Consider the following 23,721-nt stretch of genomic DNA (forward strand, 5'->3'; position numbering starts at 1 on the left):
AAGAGAGATATTGTATGCATGCTGGGAAATATTTGTTCCATCATCTAGTAAGACCAAAAATAAGAAGTAATTTCTTTTTTCTTTCTCTTTTTTTTAAAATTTATTTTAAAATGTTTTACGATGTTGCAATCATTTGCTTAATTCTGAATGATAACCGCGCTAAAAAAAAAAAAAGATAATTTCCCCCTATATCTTTGTCAACATCGCAGATACCTCAAATTTAGTTTGCATCCATACAATTTGTTTTACCCACAATGCACAGCTATGCTAGCGGCTCTGTAGCACAGCACAGAGGCTGCGAGCGGAAAAAACAACAACAACAGGCTACTTTACGAAGGCAGCTGCATGGATAGCGTAAACAACCAAAGCAACAACGACGACCAGGATTTCACATGCAGTGATATTTCCTCAAACCAAAATGCTCCTTAGCCTTAGAATGTGAGTACTCTGGGATCTTAAGTGTTTTCCACCACCCGAAGTGACATTAACCCGCTCCTTTAAGTGAAAACTGGTTGAAAGCTAGCGGGCTAGCACGCTAGCTTCCTGCATCTCTATGTTTGAGCGTCTTCCGGCAGCAGTGGCGGCAGCAGCAGTGCCATGAACAGTGGACTCCCACCTTCAGCTGCTCCGCTCGGGGGTGCCGGGATACCCAATGTCAAGGTGAAGTTTTGTCGATACTACGCAAAAGACAAAACCTGCTTTTATGGAGATGAGTGTCAGTTCTTGCATGAGGATCCGTCCTTGGCGAGTTTGCCGCTGCACGGCGGCGGCGGCAGCCCTGTCCCGTTGTCCATGGCCGGGGGTGGTGGGACGCCAGCGGGGTATTCCCTTGGCGGCTCCGCGGCGGGCTGCCCGGGCGGTGGGGGCACCGGCGTGCCCAAGAAGAGTGAAACATTGGGGCCTGCGAGTACGTCTCTGGAGGGGCAGCTGTTAACCAGTGAGTACAAATGACTGTAAACCAAGGCCTCGTGCAGGGTGACTGACTGTGACTTTACTTTCGGGCCTCACGGAGCTTTGTTAAAATTTTGCCCGAGGATTCACTGAGGCCTCTCAGCGCCAAAACAACGTGGTTTACTTTTACTTGCCAGACATTAGCAAAACAGCCCAGCGTGCAACTAGCATATATCGCGCTCTTTAACTGTCGCCTCACAAGTTTTGACTACACGTTGTGTTACCAGTATCTTAAAAACACAAAACATGAGCCATGCTGCTGTAGCCGAGGAGGCCTGTTGTGTTGTGTGACAGCTGTGAGTGGGCAGAAATCCGCGTCCCACTAACGTTAGCTCCTGCAGCTAATAGCCAGCTAGCGTTAGCTAAACTATGTTTAAACTGACCACTTTAACTTATTCTACCTGTTTGGGTTTCTCCTCCAAAAAAGGAGAAATGAGTGTTTTTATCAGCACTTTGCATTTTCTTCTTCACTTAACTTAAAGTGAAGTTTAGTGTTGTTCTCCAAGTTGAGTCTTTTCTAACACTAGCCTACCTACGCTAACGGTTTAGTAGGCATTGTTTTTGTGTGTTGTGTTTTTGTGTTTAAGTAGCATGCACTTTGCAGTCGTGCATTAAAAGCTGCCCTGGAAGTATTACTAAAAAAGTTTGCTGGTGGTAGCTATCACCTTGGGTCAAGCTTCAGCTGCGGCTCACTGTTTACATGCTTTCAAACTGTGATTGGCTGAAGACGCGCTCACTTGTGCACACATTAGCATGAGTGCATTACATTTTGGACTGTGTAAGCAATTATCTCTAACTGATATGGTCTGGTTGCAGTCCTAATCTGCAAAACTCTGCTTTTATTGTCATCTACAGTCCCAGGGATGGAAGGCGCAACCCTGAGCGATGCCAATCTTACCAACTCTTACTTCAGCAGCAGCTTTATTGGGGTCAATGGATTTGGAAGTCCAGCAGAGCCTAAATACTCAATGATGCAGGTACAAGAGGGACGCTGTAGGTCTGTCACAGTAAATGTACAGTTAAACGAACTGAAAATGAATATATGCGTGTTTTGTTTTGCTATGTTAGGAATACAATGCCTATGAAATTCTGAGTTGATGGTATACCAGTTACATTTCTGTATTGAGTTTGTTGTTATTGCCCTTTCTTTTTTTACAGGGAAACATAAAAACAGCTTCACAATAAACCAAAGTCTTCAAGTTCTTCATCACTCCAACTTTGAACATTTAGCTACTGTGAAATCGATGTGACACAATAGGTTAACGTCAGCCACTGCCATCATTAAGTTTCGTCTTTTGCTGTTGGGAGTCATCGAGGCATTTACTGGCGGGTATATCGCTACATCCCCAGTCAGTGGTTTTCACATGTACGTGACTGGCAACATGGTTATGTTAGGGTTGAACCTTATTTCTTTTCTTTCTTTCTTTCTTTTTGTGCCGTATGCAATAACTTTACTAGTAGACAATGCCCTCAGGCATGCTTTTGAAAGTTCAGATGCTGCTAACGATCTAAACTTGACTCTGCAGGTAGACTGCGTTGCTTTTTGGCCAGTGTTTAATGTCATTGAGCTGCCTCTCCAGTGAGTCTCTCATCTTGCTTTTAGACCAGCTCTGAATCCTTTGTCTTGGACTGTGGCTAGTGATGGTAGTCCTTGTTCAGCTCTCTGGGAGATCTGTTGTGAGCTTGAGGGCCACTCAAACCAGAACCTGGAGCCAGGTGAAGAGCTGGTTCACGTGCTCCTATTTCAAGCTGACAGAATGCTACAGAGCAAAACAAAGAGTGACGTGACCAGCCCAAAGCAGTGAAGTTGGACTATATCCAAAACCCTGGCCTCATGAAAGAGGCAGCTGAATTTGTAGATTAGTTATTAATTTGACACCAACTACTTTGGAACTAAAACATTTATAGGTTTAATACAGCAACTGGCTACCAGCAGCTCCAACCTACCACCACAAAAAAAAGTTTTAGGTTTTTGAAAGCATAATTGGAGACTAAGGCCCTGCAGTTAAATTATTTTATGGTACTTCGTTGTATTTTGATGAACATAATTGGACAGCAGGGTGCTTTTTGTAACACATCTCCTCTGGATGCTGCTCTCCTTAGCGAATGACTACCAGCAGCAGCTCTCCCAGTCTTCTCAATGATGGTGCCAAGAACTTCAGCCACAGCACTCATGGTAAGCTGTATTGAGATATCTTTGGGGCACTAGCTGACACTCATCCACTGAAGTTTGGAAGGGGCCTTCAACACTTTGTGCTTTGCAGATCCAGTGAACTCCCCGACGTCCTCACTGTTCAGTGATTTTGGTGCTCTTAGCATTTCCCAAAGGAGAAAGGTGAGCGTACAAACATTGGGTCATAGCATTAAAGTTCTTTAAGGGTTCAGGATTACATTTTTATATAAGGAAGTACTTGAAGCCAAGATGAGTTAATTTGCCTCCAACAAGACTGATAGACGACTTTTAATTTTTCCATTGTTTTCATTTGTGTTGGCAGGCTCCTAACCCGGCAGCGAGTGAATTCATCCCTAAGGGAGCTCCACGTATGGCCAATATGGCTCAGTCCACTGTCCAGGCCTTCCCCTCACCTCTCTTTGCACATCCTGGTCTCAGCAGCTCCACAGCTGCTGCACTGGCTCCAGGTGTGGGTTTTTTGAGAACTACCCTCTACCCAAACACTTTCTGTTGGGCTCAATTTTGTTTTTCATCTTTAGAAATTGTAATACTTGAGTTCGTGAGGGATTTCCCTCATATATTACTGTGAAATTAAATCTTTTCCTAAGAAACGTTTCTCATGTTCTGTCTCCTTTTTCAGGAATGTCGTTGTCTGCGGGATCTTCTCCTCTTCACTCCCCTAAAATTACACCACACACCTCACCTGCTCCCCGTCGACGCAGTCACACCCCAAACCCTGCCAATTACATGGTGCCCACCACCGCGTCTGACCAGGGTGCACACATTATCCAGAAAGAGACTGTAGGGGGGACGACCTACTTTTACACAGACAACACCCCGGCACCAATGGCTGGGATGGTACGGATACACTGTGCATTCAGTCACTTTAAACACAACAAAATGAATATCACTTAAATCAGTCTGCATTTTTAAGTTTTGATATAAATATGAGTTATTTAATAGGCTTCATTGAGATGTAAATTCATGGCCTAATAGGGACTGTAATTTGGTTTGTTTTTTGTTTTTTTTGTTTTTTATGACATCACAAGAGTTTCATTCTCTCGCATTCATTTGCATAGCTGCCTGAAAACAATATTTGTATGATCAGACTGGTTTCCATTTCTCAATAAATAGGAAGCTGTATTTTCTTTTTTCTGGTTGTTGCAGGTGTTTCCTACCTACCATATCTATCCCCCCACGGCGCCACATGTGGCTTATATGCAGCCGAAAGCCAATGCCCCGTCCTTCTTCATGGCTGATGAGCTTCGACAGGTATTGTCCTTGTTGACCAAACATTCCCCTTCTCTTCTCTGGAGCTTTATAACTGATGTCTTCTCCACTTGTTTCTTCTTCAGGAGTTGATAAACAGACATCTAATAACCATGGCCCAAATTGACCACTCAGAAAATCCAGGTAGAGCATCTACATTGTTGACATTATAAGGGATGCTTGTGACAACTGACCTTAAACATGCGCTTATAAAACTAAATGGCTGTTTCAGTGTTCTATTTTCTATATTTACATGTAAACAAACTAGCACTAGTGCTCATTGCAAGTCTGATGTAGAGTTATTCTGTCCTGTTAGTGTGCAATATGTTGGTTGTGGGCTCTGTGGGTATGTGTGTGTGTGTGTGTTGCTAAGATTGCAACTACCACAAACACAGCACGTCAGCAGTGCTGTGGAGCAACAGACAGCTTTTCAGTGTCTTCCTTAAGGCACGTGTTGGAAAGTCTGGCTCAGATTCAGTTTTAAAATAACTCAGGCTAGTAAGCCGTCATTTTTTGTTAATAGTTAACTCACTGGAGATGATGCCACACACGTTGCTTTTGATCACAAATCCTTGAGCTTTTGTAATAGAGTGAATGTCCGTTTCAGGCTCAGTCTTGTTTTACTTCTGGTTTCTGTCACGCTCCTACTTCACCTTCTTCAGGGACTTTTTTAAAAATTCTGCTGTGACTGGTTTTCACAATTATTCGAGATAGTTTACCGTCTGGGGAAAAGCTCTTGGTCACTAACAGGGAAAACAAGATTTCTGATTGTTTTGCAAACAAGCTTTTTGTACCACAGGAATATGAACTTTACAGTAAATTAAACCAAAAATCTTGTTTGTTGCCACTAGGGTTGGGCGATTGGACGAATATATCGACTATAGGTTGAGCCCATCGGCGATCGTTTTAACGAGGGCGATTTATTTATTTGCCCATGAACAAGTTTTCTAATAAGGATTTGGCTAATAGAAGCAGCCAACAGAAAAAATAATAATAGCGCCGTTTTAACAGCACCCTCTTTCATCTGCGAGCAAATGCACCCTCCTCAGAGCGCGCCCAAATGCACCCTCCTCAGAGCGCGCCCAAATGCACCCTCCTCAGAGCGCGCCCAAATGCTTGTTGATGGAGCTGCAGAAGCTGGTGATAGCCTAGCATACTAATTCGGATGGTGGACACGTACATGCTCATGTAAGTTAGTCGTGTTTGAGTACTTTGCTCGCACTATACGACTGCACAAGCGGCACACCACTTTGGTTACATCCTTAGGTTTACCGCTCTCATCCCAAATTGGTGACTTTATATATATTTTTTGTGCTGTCAGCGTTAATGTGCGGTCATCACGACTAACGGGATTAACAATTAACCCATCTGGAGCGCAGACTGAGTCAAAATCCTTGAAATGTCTCTGTCAACGCATTTTGGACAGTTTGTCCAAAGTTCATTCTGCGCTCCAGACGGGTTGAGCGCGTTAAAATTTTTAATCGTGATGATTGAATTAACACTGCGTTAACGCTGACAGCCCTAATCTTTTTTGGAAATTAGTTTGTCCATCTTTGGACTTCTATCTTGTAAATGCGCAAATCAGTCTGTGCATGATTATATTGCTCCGCCTATCAAAAAGTGAATATATCACCCATTGTTGGACTAAGGATTGTCAGTTGGAACATTTTTACATATCGCTCAACCCTAGTTGCCACTTACATTTTAAATCTTTACTTTTTGTGCAGTATGTGGTGTTTTTTCTCTCTCTAAAAATGCCTGTTTTTGGTAGATGTACCATCTGAGGTGGACAGCTATCACAGCCTGTTTCCCCTCGAGCCCCTTCCCCCACCAAACCGCATGCAGAAGACCAGCAACTTCAGCTACATCACCTCGTGCTACAAGGCAGTGAATAGCAAAGATGACTTACCGTACTGCCTGAGGAGGATACATGGTAAGAAATGTGGCCATCATATGCATTTTTCTCAGATGCCACACACAATGTCAGATAATCCTAAGAGTTGATTCACCCTCCCAATAGCCCAGTTTAATAAGCGAAAGAAGCTGTTCCAGCATTTCTAATATTGTAATGTTGTATTGTAATGCCTGAGCCTGGTTCTGCCAGAGGTTTCTTCCTGTTAAAAGGGAGTTTTCCTTCCCACTGTCGCCAAAGTGCTTGCTCATTGGGGGTCATATGTTTGTTGGGTTTTTTCTCTGTATTATTGTGGGGTCTCCTTTACAATATAAAGTGCCTTGAGGTAACTGTTGTTGTGATTTGGCGCTATATAAATAAAATTGAGTTGAATTTAATTAAATGCTTTCATGGGTGCACTGCAGCTCTAAACTTTCAATACATTACTTGGGGGGAGCTGCGACTCAGTCTGACAGAACAGATTTTTATCTCGTAAGCTCTGTAATGCAACGTTTACTTAATGTCCAGTTGAGTTCATGTTAGAATAGAACATTCAATACCTGAGTGAATCCAGCAAGCAGGTGTAGTTCCACCTTCATGCTCTTTCCAGGATCTGCTCCTCCCCAAATGAGTATTTCTGTAACAACAGGCTTTCTAATCTTGTCTACTACATTTGGCCAATGTCCAGACCAGAGAGGTATACCCCACGAAAGTTTGAATATAGCTCAAACTTGTGAGTGTGACTGTGTGTGTGTGTGTGTGTGTGTGTGAGTGAGCAAGCTGGTTTGACAAAACCGAAACTCCCAGTCGGACAGTGGTTATCAGCTGTCTCTGTTAAGACGGCTTTCTGTGTCAGGCTCTGTTTTGTTTACATAAAAGGGAAGTTTCACATATCATCTGACACTTCTTCACAAAATAATCCCTATGAGTACCGCCTACTCCAATAAGAAGCATGTAAGATGAATATGATGATGATAGAGACCATATCAGCATTAACAGTAGAAATCAACACTGCTGGAAATAAGACAAGAGATGAATGCTATAGAAAATAATGTTAATATTGGGATTTAACTCACAGAGCAATAATTAATTAATGAATTTGATCAAATTATTTTAATGCCAAGGACGTTCTGAAACTTTAAACTCCATAGATTTAAACATGAAATGTTACCTTCCCACAGCCTAATAAAGGAGTTGTGGAAATTGCTTTAGTTTTATAGCAGATAAAACTGAATATTAATTTTATTGACTTGCATCGTGTGTGTGTGTGTGTGTGTGTGTGTGTGTGTGTTTTATGAGCTGCAATCCCAATCTAACATAAAATGAATGTCTTATAAATAATTCATATTTTTAATATGCAAAGGTTTCCGCCTCGTTAACACAAAGTGCATGATGCTGGTGGACATGTGGAAGAAGGTTCAGCACTCAAACACTGTAACATTGAGAGAGGTCTTCACCACCAAGGCCTTTGGAGACCACTGTGAGTGTAATCAGCTGTATTTGAACAGAAATTTTATATAGCTACATGATTTTAGACTTGCATTTTATCTGGTTACATAACTATATTTTATACTAAATTGGCTCAATGTTTTCTCACGCTTTTGTCTTCTTCCCCAGCTTTGGTGTTCTCGTATGATTTCCATGCAGGTGCAGAAACCATGTTCAGCAGACACTTTAATGACCCAGCAGCAGACTCGTACTTCACCAAAAGGAAATGGGGTATGCTGACTGTCCCTCCCTTCCTCGTCCTTTGCTACGAATAGGCCTAGCATCACCTCACACGCCTTTCTGCACTCCCTCCCCTTCACACATTTCGACTCTGTTTACTTGTTTGATAATGAGGTCATCGGCCCAAGTCTATTTGAGTGCATGCGTTCATGATTGCATTGCATGCAGTTGTGCTCATGCCATGCTTATAGGTATGTAGGTAGATGGGTTAGATTGTGCAAACAAATAATACATGATGTTTTTAAGAAATTCAAAGTGTCTAAAAATATGTTTTGGAGAGGGTTTTTTTTGTGTTTTTTGAAGTCTTGTTTGGTAGCCTAAGCTGACGGTTGGCAAGCATGGGTCTTTGTGATAGACACGGGGGGACTTGGAGGAAACTGTGGCTGAAACTGATCCTAAGGCAGGTGCTGTTAAATAGCCTGTATACAGGAATGACAGACAGAGGAAGCAGAGGCATTCAGACCTTGGTCTTTGTGTCATCCATTCCAAACACTGATAAGAAACCACAACAAATGAGATGTATATACAAGCACGTGTGTGTATATAACAAGTGTCTCTCAGATGCCTTTGCACACGGGTACATGATGATTATACACCGAAATACCAGATAATGTCATCTGAAGCCATTTCATTCTGGAATGGTCTTTAGTGAAACAAACAGGTTCCTTATTCTCACATGTTGCATTGTGGTTTGATTGTGTTGTACACACCCTAACGCTCTACTGCCTGACTTACATTACCCAATGCGAGTGGTTCACATTGGTTGTAAAACTTGCAGGGGGATTACGAGAAAGAAGTGAGTACTGCCCCGATAATAAACACGATTTCTAGAAACGGTAAGCGGTCTTGCCTTATGAGATGCTTGTTCAAACTGACTGAAACGAGTATTTTGATGAGTAAGAATTTCATTAGCGGTTCTCAGTGATGTAGTGAACTCGTCAGTTTTACGTAAAGTAGGCTTCCACAGTTAATCACATTTTAATCTCGGTCACAACTTTGGCTTCCCACAATTAAATGACCATAATTGACTGATATTAAAATTGCGTGCTACATCAATAGAACGCAAAGTAAGAGCAAATCCAAGTGCTCCTTAATCGTCTCCCATGACCCTAACAGCATGTGCTAGTCACAGCTGTTCCCTGCATCCGGTTGCTTGAAGTTTCCGGGATGCAGTCTGGCCCAGGAAAACTTTGTTAAAAGATCAATATAAGATGTAACAGGCCGTTTCAAAACAAAAATCAAATGTCAGGACTGGAAATACTTTGGCTTCAGTGCAAGTGATTTTTAAACAAGAATAAATCCTATGCAAAGCATACGGAGTTGTCTGCACCACAAAGCAACACAGCTAACTTACTCGGCTGTCTGAAAATAAACTGCTGACTAAATGCATGAAGGCCGGAAAGAAGCCTGTACAGCGCATCAGGGTCTCCATCAGCTCACAAAACCACACTGAAATCTCCAATGCCAATAACATTTGATGTGTGTCCACCAAACACATACATAACGAAGGCTTCAGAAAAGTTGTGGATGACTTTATCCTCCTGTGCAATTTTTCCAAATTGGTAAAACCTGCGCACAATGCAAAACCTCACAGGGATCTCACAGCTGTTGAGTGCTTTACAACTACGTAGTTTAATGTGCATCTGTTGCATCTGTCATTGAGCTTCTTGATTTTATCAGGAATTTTTAGTTGTTTTCTGAGTCTGCACTGTCGCTGAGCTTGTTAATCTACACACTGAAGTTCATGCGTTTTTACTCATATCAGACCTCTAAGAAACAGCTTGTCATGAAGATAAGGTTACTGAGGAAGTAGTCTGAGGATTAGTTCATAAGTAATGTAAAACCTCACACCACTTTTGTGCAATAAAACTTTTTTCTCATGTGCAGGACAACATGAACCCCCTCCACCACGGCAGCACGCGGGTCTTCTCCCAGAATCCCTCATCTGGGCATACATCGTCCAGCTCAGCTCAGCCCTGCGCACCATCCACACGGCGGGCCTGGCCTGCCGTGTGATGGACCCCAGCAAAATTCTCATCACTGGCAAGACCAGGTATACACGCTATTCAAGTGTCTAAGCACATATTTCATTGTTCAGTATGGATATAAGAATCATAGCCTGTCTCTTATAACCATAAATGTCCATGTGTGAAAGAACATGAATTTATTGTTAAGCTCAGAGATGAAACTATGACTTAAGTGTAAAAAAAAAAAAAAAAAAAAAATCTATTAAAAGCAAAAGAATATTTTCATTCAGCGCTTACGTTTTTCATAACAACGCTACTGTGCATGCACAACAAACGTGTATGTTACCTAATGCCTAATGCGCTAATCTTTGTAGGTTACGGGTGAACTGTGTTGGGGTGTTTGATGTCTTAACATTTGACAACAGTCAGACCAATCATCTTGCCCTTATGCCACAGTACCAGGTACTTTATCAGCTTCATGTGAAATTATTTTATTTTAGTACTGTCGTTCTGTTTTACTTCAAAAGCTGAGGAAGTGTGGTTAAAGTTTATTTTTGTGTCGTTTTTGTAGCAAGCAGATCTCGTGTCACTGGGCAAGGTTGTGCTGGCTTTGGCATGCAACTCCCTGGCTGGCATACAAAGGGAGAACCTGCAGAAGGCCATGGAGCTGGTGTCTATCAACTACTCTTCAGACCTCAAGAACCTCATTCTGTAAGGGGGTGGTGGTGTGATGTTACCCAGTTTGGGGGGGGGGGGGACTAAAATGCCTGCACTTAATACCTGTTTTGGGTTATCACTGGTATCTGTAGCTTGGAGGAATCTTCAGTTTACTTCCCTGTTTTTTGGTGGTAGAGTGGCTAAGGTGATGGCAACCAGACCTAAATTAATAAAATGAAAAGTAAACAAGTCAGTTAACATTGTCCACCTAATTTATCTGTATTAGTCTAGCTTGGTGTGAGAGTCCAAAGGCTGCTACATACTGCTGTTATTTCCTTTGTATGTTCCTTATTTTACTGCCTGTTACACATGTCGCGTGTCAGTGTAGCTGACAAACTCATGCGATGTGAAACAATATTAATGGACGTGGCGGTAAACGCATTGGTTTTATCGTAAGTGCAATAAAGGCTTCTGTACATGTATTGCAACAAACACAACCACATTGAGACTGAACAAAAAAGTGTTGTCAACTCATTCTGACCACAATCCGTGGTTTAACTTAAACTATTTCAAAAACACAAATAAAAGCTGTCCGTGGGGCAAGAAGGGACTACTGAGCCTTTACTGTTAGCTTCCTCTATGTTATGTTAGCTCTACCACGAGCAATCAATGCACTTCTGCTGACAGGTATTGTAGCAATACCTGTCAGCAACTTTGGAGTCGTGTCAAACTTCTGTAGGATTAATTGTAATCGGAAATGATTAGAACATTTAAAAAAAAATCTTGACCTAGGATTCAAATAGTCAGATTTTATGCATTTCTCAGTGTCTGTGTTAGTCCTATGCAGTGTTTCTGTTATCTGAAAGACGTTTATCTTTATGAAAAAAGAAAAAAAGACGAGGTCTTCAGCACCTAAACATGCAATCATGCGATTCGTGTATTGAATAAGTAAGAAGAGCTGAGAAAAATATCTGCAGGGACTTTCAGTCAGTGTGACCTTTTTGTGGTGGTGTGAAGCTAAATAACCTTTGAAGTTTAACGGCCATTGACTTATCAGATCTGCGTCCTGTAAATGAAGTGAGAGTTGACCTCTTAATAGAACTGATGCTTTTATACTTCAGTAAATTGTGACATGCAGTATACTCAGGCTACTGTCACAGGTGGCATAATAACATGTCAGCTGAGTTTTCACTTAATTTTGTCTGCGTATAGATGAAATTAACCAAAACTTAGCATATAAGAGAAAGCTGGAATCTGATTGGTTAGTAGCGTTTGATCTTCTAATTGAAGCACTCACACTTGTGCTGTTTAAGGTTTTAGCAGTGTTTTATACCTTTTTGTCCACGGCTTGCACCTTATACTTAATGGTGAAGAAGAAAATGGCAGTGTGTAAAGAAACCGCCTTCTTGTGAGTGCAGTGGCGCCTGACCTGAACTCGCACGAAGGTAAATTGTTGCTGTGTTTTGCAGGTATCTGCTGACCGAACAGTCTCGCCTGCGCAGCGTCAATGACATCATGCCGATGATTGGAGCCAGATTCTACACACAACTGGATGCGTCGCAGATGAGGAATGACGTCATTGAGGAGGATCTGGCCAAGGTATGATGAAGGTTATGTTGAATACACAGAGAAGGTCTGAACAGAAAACGTGTCTGTAACATGAATCAGCCATATTGTTTACTCCATGTGCGGTGGATAAAAGGGGGTATTACCTTGGTTAGCAAATAGGGAAGTTGTGTGTGTGTGTGTGTGTGTGTGTGTGTGTGTGTGCACGCACAGGATGTTGTACAGTATATTGTGGACTAGGGCTGGGCGATATGACCCAAAATTCATATCTCGATATTTTTTAGCTGGATGGCGATATAAGATATATATCTCGATTTTTTTTTTTTTTTTTTTTTTTTTTTTTTTTTTTTTTAAGCCATAAGTTAAGAACAAAAAGAGAGTTCTTAGTCACACTGTGTCCCAGATGTCACACGGGCACTTTTATTTACATACAGCGTAGATATTACTCAAAAATAAATTATCAGCATATATTAAATAATCATGGTCCATAAATAAAAGAAAACAATGTTGTTTTTGTGCATAACAAAAAGCTCACAATTGTGCAGTCAAAATGTAAACTAATAGACGCTGAGCATAATAACAAAGAGACAGATTTCACAGCTGCACCACGTCTCTGAACAGGTGCCATTTGTGGTCCTTATACACACACAGTACGTATCACTCCGCGAGGCTCCTCCTCTGTAGCCGTAATTCTCCGACAATCCATCAAGCGGTGCAGCTCCGTAGCTTAGCAAAGTCATATTAAAACATTTTTTGACAGATTGCTGAGCGCTGTGTACCACATAAAATCGGTTCGCGGTCAGTAAGCACAACCAGAATTCATACATAAGGCGCACTGTCGATTTTTGAGAAAAGGAAAGGATTTTAGGCCGTGCAGCCCCTCTGGGCTGCATGTCGTTAGCTCGCTAACACGTTGACGCCATCCAGCCCCACGCACGGTAACTCGCTAACGGAGATTTTCCGCTTTCATCTTGTCATTGCCTGCAGGTGAAGCTATGGGGGAGTTGTGTTCAGTGCAGGAGAGGCGAGGCCGAGTAACGTTGCGTAGAGACAAAAGTGGACGAAAGAGAGGCAAACCTGCGGCTCCACAAGTATAATTATAACGTAACATAGACTATATCGATATAAACGATATTGTCACATCTTATATCTCGTATGAAAATATATCGATATTTTTTAAAAACTCGATATATCGCCCAGCCCTATTGTGGACTTGTTGGAGCATCGATGTGTGAAACGCCCAACCCGACCCCATCTCAGTCTTTTTCTTTCGGTCAGGCCCCAGCTTCCTCTTCCGGCCTTGTCTCCGTGCTGACACGCCAAGTGAAGTAGCTTGTGGGGTTTTGTTTTTTTTTTGTTTGTTTTGTGTTTTGTGTTTTTTGTTTTTTTTGTTTTTTAAACCTCCTAGCTGCAGACCCTGTTTACTATCTATTCTGAGTAGGTGTTATGAAAACAGAGTTCTTTAAATTTGAGTGATGTCAGTAATGTTTCATGAGAACACAAATGGTTCTCAGTAGTATGAGTTTTTTAGTCCAAACTCAGCTAATGACAGTATGTAGATGAAGCTGAATGCATGCCTGCGTGTGTAAAAATAGCAGTAGCCCCCTGCGTTTTCCTGGTCACTCTTATATTGTTGAAGAAAAGCTTTATTTGAAAGTTAAAAGTTTCATGTAAACCATTTTGAGTTTGTGGTTGCATCATTGTAACAGTGCTGCTGTGTTAAGTTACAGGTTGTTGTTGCTTCAGCCATGATGCTGCTTTTAAAGACACTCGTTAATCTTTAATTTAGATTCTAATTTGGTCATTTTGCCAAGAAGCACTCATTGTTCTGTTTTCTTGTGATGTAGATGTAGTAATACAAATACAGCTGGTATCTATCACTGGTACCCATGCTTGATATTTTTAGCCATCTGGAACACATCAGATTGAATGATTTTGAGGTAGACAAAGGAAATCTCATGTTTGGCTCTGCTTGCAGCTGTAACTGTTCATCAGATAGGGAGAGGGTTAACAAAATGAAACAGACACTGTTCAGTCAACTCCAGAGACCCCCCCCCCCCCCCCCCCCGCCCCCCTCCCCCCTCCAAACAATGTATCCGTAGCAGTATGTTTACAGTAAACGGTTTGTAATTTAAACACTATGGTTATTTGCTAACGATACAAAGAGGAGATTTGAAATGTTTTTCTCCTAAACTGTATGAACTGTGTGAATTAATTGCCAGCAGGATCTTTTAACAGAAGCTTGGACAGAGCATTGTTTGCACCTCATTCTTTTAACAGGTCCCTGTAAGCTTTTCATTTGCCTCAACCTCATTCTTTCACAGTATTTCAGTTTGTAATACCTCAGTGGTAAAAGGATGGGTGAATTGCCGTCAACCCGCTGGGCGGGCGAGCAGTTTGGACAGCTAAGTTTATGAATCCGATAACTGGACAGCCAGTCAGCGCAGGAGCTTCAGATTCATACCATAGGTGCATCTACTTAAATTTCTTGGATGTTTGAATCTCAGTAACTTGAATCTCAAGCTCAGAGTAAGTTTTCTGAAAATCTTGTGACTGCGATAACTTGAGAACAAGCGGACGTGCAATTTTGAACAGGTGCACAGGTGTGTCTACTAGAAGGCTGAGGGGGTAGCACTGGTGGTTGTTTTTATTTTTTGTAAATTAACGCTTTTAAGTGCGACAGACCTGAACTGCAGTCAGCCCTGATTTAGGCTTCTGCAGGGAATGTCTGTAGAAGCTATGATGTAGCCAGCGTAAGTGGCTGGCATTTATGCTTGTGTAGCTGCTTTGTGTGTTAATTACAATGTGATTGTGTCCCGGTTGTTTACATGTGGTGCCAGCCGATGGAAAGAAATACAGTTCCTGGGACGTTTGTTTGTTTGTTTGTTTGTTTATTTTTTTGTCCCTCTAGTTTTTCCTCTTCTTTGTTCATTCCCTCGCATCCATTCTGATCATTTGCTGACATTTGTGAGTTCTTATATTATTATTTTGATTACTATCCCTTCTACTGAGACAGACGCGTAATGTGGTTTGGCATTGCCTTACTGAAAAAACTGCCCCATAAACCTATACATGTCATTTGGTATTGGTAGTATCGTCACAGATGTGCAAGTTACCCGTCTTGTGCAATAATGCAGCTCCACACAGTCATGAAGACTTTGCTCTAATGGCAGGCAAATTCAGCCTGAAGAACTCAGCATCTGTGATTTGCAGAAAGAATGTCTAATGTTGATTAGCCAGGCCACAGTAGAGGTAAACACTTCACTTCAGAGAAGACAGCAGCGTTTCTGGATCTTGTTATTACAAGTTCTTCCATTTGCATGGTTTTCCGCTTTCCTTTTTAGTCAGTGTGGCCTGAGTGGTGTTGAGCCTCGATATTTGCATGTGTCTGCATTTGCTGAATTTTTAAAATTATTTATATACTAGACCAATCTCTGACCAAATCCCCAAATTCTTGTTTCTCAGCATCACAGTGAGAAAAACCACAGTTTTTCACAGACTTTTTTAAAAGACTATTGACTATTATTAACTCTTTTTTTTTTTTAAGCGGCATGAAACTATTCCGGTCTTTGTCCCCAACATCATCGAAACTTGTTGCTGGTATCAAATTCCAAAACGGCAAATATTTATTATGAATCAGTTCCTTAGTTTCGGCGTTTTGGATGTTCTCATTTTCATTTTTAAACTCTATATATAGTTCAAATAGATCATTGCATTCTGTTTTTATTTCCTTTTAGGTTTATTGGATCCTGAAAAAGTTTATTTTTTTGTTAGTGTTAGTAGTAGTTTTCTTCTGATTCAGTTAGTGGACACAGAAGCTAGTCTGAAAATACTGTTACAGAAAAATGAATCCTGAATACATTTTCAAATGAGCCGAAATGATTGGCCAGTTGATTTTCAGTAATTGTCGCTTTGTCCAACAGTGAAGATACAGTTGACAGGGTGAGACAGAGGAAGAAGAGAAAGGAGAGGCAGGAATTAATTATATCTGCAGACATGAAGGTGAGCTGTAATTTGCTGCAGTGCAGTAATCTGTCATGGAGTGAGCAACATCACGTTTTCAACAACTTTAGGTGCAGATTTAAAGTTACAGTACGCGTTGGTGAAGAGTGTCTAGCATTCTTGGGCTTGGACACGATGTGAGAGTGTAAACAAGCTGTTTTTCAGAGGAAAGGTGTGAATTTTGGGACACTCAAGCATTCACTGGCATACCATTAGCTTATAACCATCTGTTGTTGTTTAGCTGGCCTGTTGTCAGCTATCCAGAGATGAGAGGGTCCCACGTGTAATCTGCTGCCAATAAGTAACTGCGACAATATCTGGAATAAACAAGCATGTTTATGCCTGTTTTTGTTCATTTGTGCAGTTCAGGAGATAAGGGATGAGGTGGAAATGAGGGAGGATGTAACAAGAAGGAGATTATTAAAATATACATGTACAAGTGTTAAAAGAGATGTTCGTGCGTGTGTTTTTTTTTGGTTTTTTTTTTTGGGGGGGGGGGGGTGTTTAAAGCTATACTACATGTATCGCCAGTCTCTAGCCACAGACAAACAGGGAAATGGCGACGTCTATCTCAGCATGACATGACAGCATGGCAACTTCCACAAACTGGCACCTGCTCGCATTTATTTTTAATGGATTATTTAAGTTAAAGATGTTTATGAGAATGCATCACATAATTCCACCCTAATCAATGTATATTTATGAGTACATCATTCTTTTCTCTATTATGTGGATTAGGTTGGGTGGTTTTGATGTGTAGGGGCCATGATGTAGGTGTAATATTGGTTTACTTCTGTCTTGCACGTCTTTGATTTCAGAGAATTGTTTTTTGGGTTCACTTTCAGTCAGAGGGAAGTATCTTGTAGACCCCGTGAGAGAAAACGGAGCTCAGCACCATGTATGGGCAGAAAGTCAACAGCAGCGGTTTCAGTTTTTGGAAGCATTCCTTGCAGGGGGAACCTGAGCTTTTGATTTGAAATTGGTGTTTTATAAGAGAAAATCCCACTGGAATATATGTTTGTTTATTTATTTATCTCCCTGCCCCACCCATCAAATTTAAACCCCCTCTCATTTGGCCCATATTCATTGCACTTAACATCTGTACTCTGTTTACAGCTGCAGGAATGAAAATACAATTTAAAGCAGCATTCACTGCATGTTGGTAATGAGTGGGGAATTTTACTGCCTGCTATCGCCACTAGTGGCAGAGTATTTTTCTCCTCTGGTGTTGCTTTCAACGTTGCTTCTTTCAACTGAAAGAAAAATGAAAATTTCTGGTGCAGACAAATAAAATTGGCCCCCCTGTTTTGTTTTGTTTTTTCTGCAGGAGGTGCAAAATGGCCGACTCTTTCGCCTGCTGGCCAAGCTGGGCACCATAAATGAACGTCCAGAGTAAGTACCACTTGTTGAACATTGCATCATAGTGTGTGATTTATTTCTGTTACAACTGCATAGTCTTGTGTTGTGCCAATCAGATTCCAAAAGGACCCAACGTGGTCAGAAACAGGCGACCGGTACCTGTTGAAGCTTTTCCGGGACCACCTGTTTCACCAGGTGACAGAAGCGGGGACGCCCTGGATTGACCTCAGCCACATCGTCTCCTGCCTCAACAAAGTCAGGGAGCTTTCTTTTTTTGGTCTCTTTTAATACTTTTGTTTTTAAATAAGCAGATATTTGATAAGTTGTGCACTTCGTGGAACTATTTAATGTGTACAAGTTAGGCAAACATGCACAGCAGCCCAATTTTCTGTTAATGCTTCAATAGCATAAGCTAAAATCGCACATCAGTGTGCCCAGTGACTGCAAATGGAAGTTAAAAAAAAGATTAACATGTTTTACAGTGTAGCGATTTTCCAAATTTCAGTTCCAAAACACTGAATTATACAGTATGTCAGTCCGAACCAGCACCATACATGTGTAGATCCTTTTTAACCACCAGCTTAACTTCCTTGTCAAGCTGTCACCGTTTTTCTTAACACTTTAGTTCCTCTTTTCACTTCATTAGCCTGAATCTAATTAAAGCTGTGACTTTTCGCAGTTACAGCCTTTTCATTTGCGTAAACTGTTGTATGAATAGCTGCACTCACTGTTAAATTTGTGTCAGATAGTCTTATCCTGTTATCGGTGCACCCACATGACCTTGTGACTTGCAAAAGCGATCCCAACTGATTGTCAAAACAGTTGCTTTTCTCATAAGAATGAATTGCTTTTGTATGCTAACTGTAGCAAAACAGAAAACAACACTTACAAAATATACTTTTTTTTTTAAAAAAGTTCTGTTTCTTGTGTTCATTTAGCTGGACGCAGGCGTTCCTGAGAAGATCAGCCTGGTGTCTCGGGACGAGAAAAGTGTCCTGGTTGTGACCTACTCGGACCTGAAGCGCTGCTTTGACAGTACCTTCCAGGAGCTGCAGGCCGCTGCATCCGGCTCTCTGTAGCGCCGCTTTCAGGCCCGGCAGGGTGGAGTTGCCGGGACCTGGAGCACATTTTTGCACTACAGTGGAGGACCAGGCTCAAAGAGATGACATCAGCATGGCAAAGGCAGCGGGGCAGGGCTTCGTGAACCTCAGTCACATACACTGACCCTGTCCACCAGGAAGGCTTTTCTAAAATGTAACTTTTCTTTTTTAGTTTTCTTAAACCCCACAGCTGAAAGTTTAAAAACAAAAGGAGGAAAACAAAAGTTTAAGGACAAACATGGAAGCTGTGACGAACACATATGATGACATTTTTTTAAGATTTGGGGAACAAAGTGAGACACAAAACATGACGTTTTGAACTTTTCCTGCTTTTATTGTTTGTTTCTACAGCTGGGGTTTATTTTTCTGAGGAGGATGCACTAAGATTTTAATTTTTTTGTCAAGTTTTGTTATTTTTATGAATATGTGTGAGTGGCCTACAGGGTGAACAGAGAGCTAAAATCACACATGGACATAAATTACCAGAGCAGACTCGGAATTGAAACAAAAACAAAAAAAAAAGAAATCTAGCTTTCTACTGACTGCATCTTTCTTCCGGTTGGAGACCACACCCCTTCATTCTGAAGCACTTGGAGACGGGAGACACCACTCAAGGCTTTCATTGGAGTTGGACAGCTAACTAGCTTTAGCCTTGGTTGATGGTTCCCTTTTGACAAAAGGAAATAAAACCACTTGGGTAGGGCGGGAAGGGTTTGTAAAACTGGAAAACAAATAAGGTTTTCAGACATTTTGGTTCAGGAGATTATGGAATTTGGATTCATTTGCAGTGGGGTGGCATGGAATGGGATTTGGGATTGGGTGGGTGGAGACTTGTGGTGTCTATGGGCACTCAGGAAGAGGTGTCTTCTCCTGGGGTAGTGTGAGATGGGGTGGGGTGGGGATGCGTGGTTTCTGTTGGCACTGAGGAAGGGGTGTCTTCTCCTGTTGCCGTCTACCAAGTGTTTGTTTCATATGCAGCAACCACCTTTGGTCAATGGACATGGTCGTGGCATCTACCGCTCAAGGAAGGGTCATTTTGGCTGTGCTACCCAACACTTGGGTGTAGCCCATGGGTGGGGCTTCTGTTGAGGTGGAGCCATAGCTGCCTCTTTGTGGAATGTCCTTATTTGGTCCCACACCTATCTTCTCACCTCTAATGTCCCTTATATATGTCTCTTTCTTACTGTTCCCTCTTTTTCCATCCCTTTTATCCCAAACTTCACCTCCCCTCAGGGGGTCTGGGCCCCTCTACTTTTGAGAAAAAGCAATGCTTTTGTGACTTTTTCCCAGCTGTTTTTTTTCTTTGCTCAGTTGTTGTGCAGGAATGCATGATGGGAAATTGGGAGGGCTGTCAAGTTTTTCTTTTTTTGCTTTTTTTTATTTTATTCTGTGGACCAATTCCAGCAGGGGTTTAGGTAAATGGGAAGGGGATGGAGGGCGAAGGAGGATACAAACAGGGCACCACCTGTAATTTGTTTTATTTGCGTGTTTATTTTTTTAAGATCATGAAATACAAACGTGCTGGAGACACAGCAGCAGCGCTGGCTGCTGCACTCACTTGGATGACTTGGCTTTCTCTCAGGATGACGAACAGCTGGATGGGCCCAATGATTGAATGTGTCTGGCTGTCATTGGCTGCCCCTTGTCCAGTCATATAGATGAGCTACAGTGGAGTGGGCGGGACGTCTTCAGATGGCGGTTTTAGGAAGTTAATGTAAGTTTAAGACATTGTGGGGGGGGGGGATTTCATGTTGCTCTGAAGCACAGATCTACTTTTGGTTCATTTAACATTCAGACATTGTTCATTTACCTTCAATTACCCAGAAAACAACAAGCTAAGTTCTGCCAAGCTACAATTGCTGATTCGTCCGATTCAGATTTTTCATAGAAACATTTAAATGTTACAAACACGAGACTTTAAAGTGACAAAGACTCTAACACACAGTCGACACAGTTGAATCATGATGATAGAGGTCAAAATCAAGTAAACTGTCCCAGATGCAGTCGACTTATGTGAGCTTTTCAGTGCGGTCTGTTCTTGGGGGCAACAACAAACCTTCAGGGTGCTGGCTGTGTTAGATCATGTACTACTTCCTCTGTTTTAGTAAATGAGAAAAAAAATGAACCGACAAAACTTATCTGGTGAATGTGGTGCTTTAGGAAACCCTTTGAAACAAACTTGCACACATTTTGAAAAACACACACGCCCCTCCTGACTCGGCCTGTGTAACGTCAGTGCTCATATCACTGTATTCCACATGATAACACACACTCCGGTTAATATTAGTGATGACCTTCTCCTCTTCCCCAACATCAACACACCTACAATCACCATCTTAGTATGTTTTAAGCCCCTCTTGTGTTCTTGTCTCAAATTTTTGCAATATTTGTGTGTACAGCAGTATTTTAATAAAGAATACCAAAACTGATACTGATGTTGAGTCTTTTTTTTGGGGGGGGGGTAGTTACAGAGACCATCATTTTTTAATATATAGGTAAAATATAACAGTCATACATAATAAAAACATGGATTTTACTGTATTATAAACACATTCCTCTTTGGTTTTCTTTGAAACTGCATGATGGGCTTTAACCTCACTTATTACTGGTTTAAGGCACTGCTGTAGCTTATCTCCTTGGGTGGGTGGCTTGTGCGGAAAGGCTGCTGAGACCTGAGTTTAAGCTTGCCCTGGACCATTTCTTGTGTGTCATTTCCTGCTTTCCTATACCGACTTATCAAAATAAAGGCTGAAACTGCACAAATAAATAAAATGGAAAAAAGTCTTAACTCACTCCTGTTTCAAGACAAAATTAAGATGCTTTTATTTTCACAGCAAGGTCATGTTAAAAACTCGCAGTGTGACACACAGGACTTCATCTGGGAATAAAACTGAGACCATGAGCACACTGAATCTTTTCCAGTGGTATTCCACCAAAGTGAGATTTCAGAGTTTTTAGATAACCTTGCAGTGAAAATAAAGGCATTTTAATTTTATCTTCAAATGGCAGCGTCTTAGGCTTAAATGGAAACAAAACAATACAGGTATCCCTTCTAAAGAGCACCTCAACTAGAGGTGGGTTCAATGGAGGACACACTCAAAAAAAAGAAAAGAAAGGGTGGTCTTTAATGTGTAACCTGCATTTGGATGTGATATAGAAAAAAAAAGAAACATTTATGTTGTCCAGAAAAGGCAAAAGCAGCTGTATACGGATTTGGGCTGTGATGAAGTCTTCAACAGAGCTGTCTGCCCACAACTAACCAACTAGTATTATAAAGAGGAATATACAAACAGATTCAACTAATCATAACTAAGCTAATCTTTGCACATTCAAAGGTTTTTGCAAATGGAAACAAACCCAGCATGAATGATTTTATGAATTAAAGAATACATTGAATTAAAATACACATACTCAGTTGACAGTTTATTAGATACACTTAAATCTTGGAGTCTAACACCGTGGCCTAAAAAAAAAAATCACATTGAGTCTTGGAGAGCGTGGAGGATCTATCGTCCTCACACCAGTTTCATTGTCAGATATTTACCGTAAAACATGAAACGTGTTGAGGCGGCTGCTGTTGGGATTTGATGCTATATAAATAAAATTAAATAGATTTGTTTCGTCTGCAGTGGAGACTGTGAAAAAGTTAGCGGTCTAAAGACGCTTCCTATTAGAACAGCTTTGCATTATTCACTGTCGAAAAACAAAATCCTTGTTTATCTTCAGACTACGCCTTAATGCAACTCCAGTTTGTCACCTTTCTAAAATAACTAGTCTTAGGTACCAGCTTCCCTCTAACTGGTTGCCCTTGCAAACGGATGTTTTAAGCAGCAGTTGAAAATATAGACTTACTAACATGGTGACCTCATTCAATATTATGGCCATGCCGCTGTATTTTTATGGTAGGAATAAGGAAACTGATAGCAGGTTCCCTTTAATGAATGTAATTTTTTACCGAGGCTGTTGTGTTGGACCGCAAGATTTACAGCTACGTGTACCTATTAAAGTGGAAACTGAGTAAAATCTACACTCACAAATGGTCAAATTTAAGGTAGTAACATTTTGGTTGCATAACTAAAATAAATACAGGTACATACATTGCGTCTAGCTGTATAATTCAGTGGATAACAACTTTTTCCAGCATGTAGTGGTTGTGCAAGAGGAGCAGTTATTTTATACAGCAGTGCTCCTCTTCACAAGGCTTCAGGCATGAGGTACCAGTACAATAAGCTCTGATAGTTACATACTAGTGAATACATTCTGCATAACTGTACGGGTATAAGTATTGTCAGGTAAGACTTAGCTGCTCGTAGAAGGGGTAATGTGATGGAAAAGCACTGAGATAATACTTGTGAGGACGCTTTGTTGTACAACAGCATGTGATTTTGCAAAAGTTTCTTAACCTCCTAAGACCTGAACTCTTACACGGCATGCATTTCTAATTTCTCTTTGATATTTGGGCATATTGGGGCCCGATGAATGTAAGAACAAAGAATTACCGGATTCTTTTTTTTAACCTTATTTTTGTTTTTAAGAAAAATAAGAGCCACATAAGAGGATATTATTTTAAGATTTTGATAGAACAGTAGTAGTATAATGTCCTTGTAAGTGGATATCAGGCCCTTGCAGAGCAAAATTGAGTATTTTGGTCTAAATAACCCAAAATGTGATGTCCACATATGTGGACGCCAGGTCCTAGGAGGTTAAACGAGTTTGGCTGAAGTATCTGGGGCATTTAGACGTGCAGATACTATAAAAAGTGAGGTGGGGTAGATTAAAAAGTGTAAGATGAGGTCTGGAGAAATTATAAAAAGCTGTATAAACCCTGTATGAAATTGTGAAAAATACACAAGCGTGGATGCTAAAGGGAGGGGTAGAGGAAGGCTGAGTTATAGTCTGGAGGAGGGGAGCCTCCCTCGTCAGACTCCCAGTCACATGGCAGGATCGAGGGGTCATTTTCACGGAGGCCTGCAATGTCACTGCACAGGAAGGGCACCTGGGTGTCTCGACACTTGGTGAAGGTGAAGAACCTAAACAGACAGATTGAGATCAATTGCC

At 41.3% G+C, this 23,721-nt stretch overlaps 2 protein-coding genes across 3 annotated transcripts in view; one reads left to right on the plus strand and one right to left on the minus strand.

Moving 5' to 3' along the window:
* The first annotated feature begins 310 nt into the window (after positions 1–310).
* On the plus strand, positions 311–21,092 carry pan3 (poly(A) specific ribonuclease subunit PAN3). 2 transcript variants are annotated; one of them, XM_080864919.1, is made up of 18 exons: positions 311–937; positions 1,807–1,928; positions 3,055–3,127; positions 3,216–3,286; positions 3,447–3,591; positions 3,765–3,982; positions 4,292–4,396; positions 4,480–4,537; positions 6,165–6,326; positions 7,648–7,764; positions 7,902–8,003; positions 9,900–10,065; positions 10,354–10,441; positions 10,551–10,690; positions 12,106–12,235; positions 17,532–17,596; positions 17,680–17,818; positions 18,502–21,092. In XM_080864919.1, exons 1-18 carry the CDS (start codon positions 598–600, stop codon positions 18,640–18,642), a joined length of 2,382 nt encoding a protein of 793 aa, XP_080721045.1. In that variant the 5' UTR covers positions 311–597; the 3' UTR covers positions 18,643–21,092. The 2 variants fall into 2 exon arrangements, with proteins under 2 accessions (XP_080721045.1, XP_080721046.1); XM_080864920.1 differs by lacking the exons at positions 311–937; positions 1,807–1,928 and adding an exon at positions 1,949–2,317.
* Positions 19,316–23,721, minus strand: part of flt1 (fms related receptor tyrosine kinase 1) — a 52,576-nt gene continuing 48,170 nt past the window's right edge. Inside the window, exon 30 of the mRNA XM_080864917.1 lies at positions 19,316–23,693. Within this exon, the coding sequence (XP_080721043.1) occupies positions 23,525–23,693 (169 nt within the window). The 3' untranslated portion in view covers positions 19,316–23,524. The remainder of the gene's footprint in view (positions 23,694–23,721) is intronic.

This window comes from Rhamphochromis sp. 'chilingali' (assembly GCF_963969265.1).
Source record: "Rhamphochromis sp. 'chilingali' genome assembly, chromosome: 18".
NCBI lineage: Eukaryota > Metazoa > Chordata > Actinopteri > Cichliformes > Cichlidae > Rhamphochromis > Rhamphochromis sp. 'chilingali'.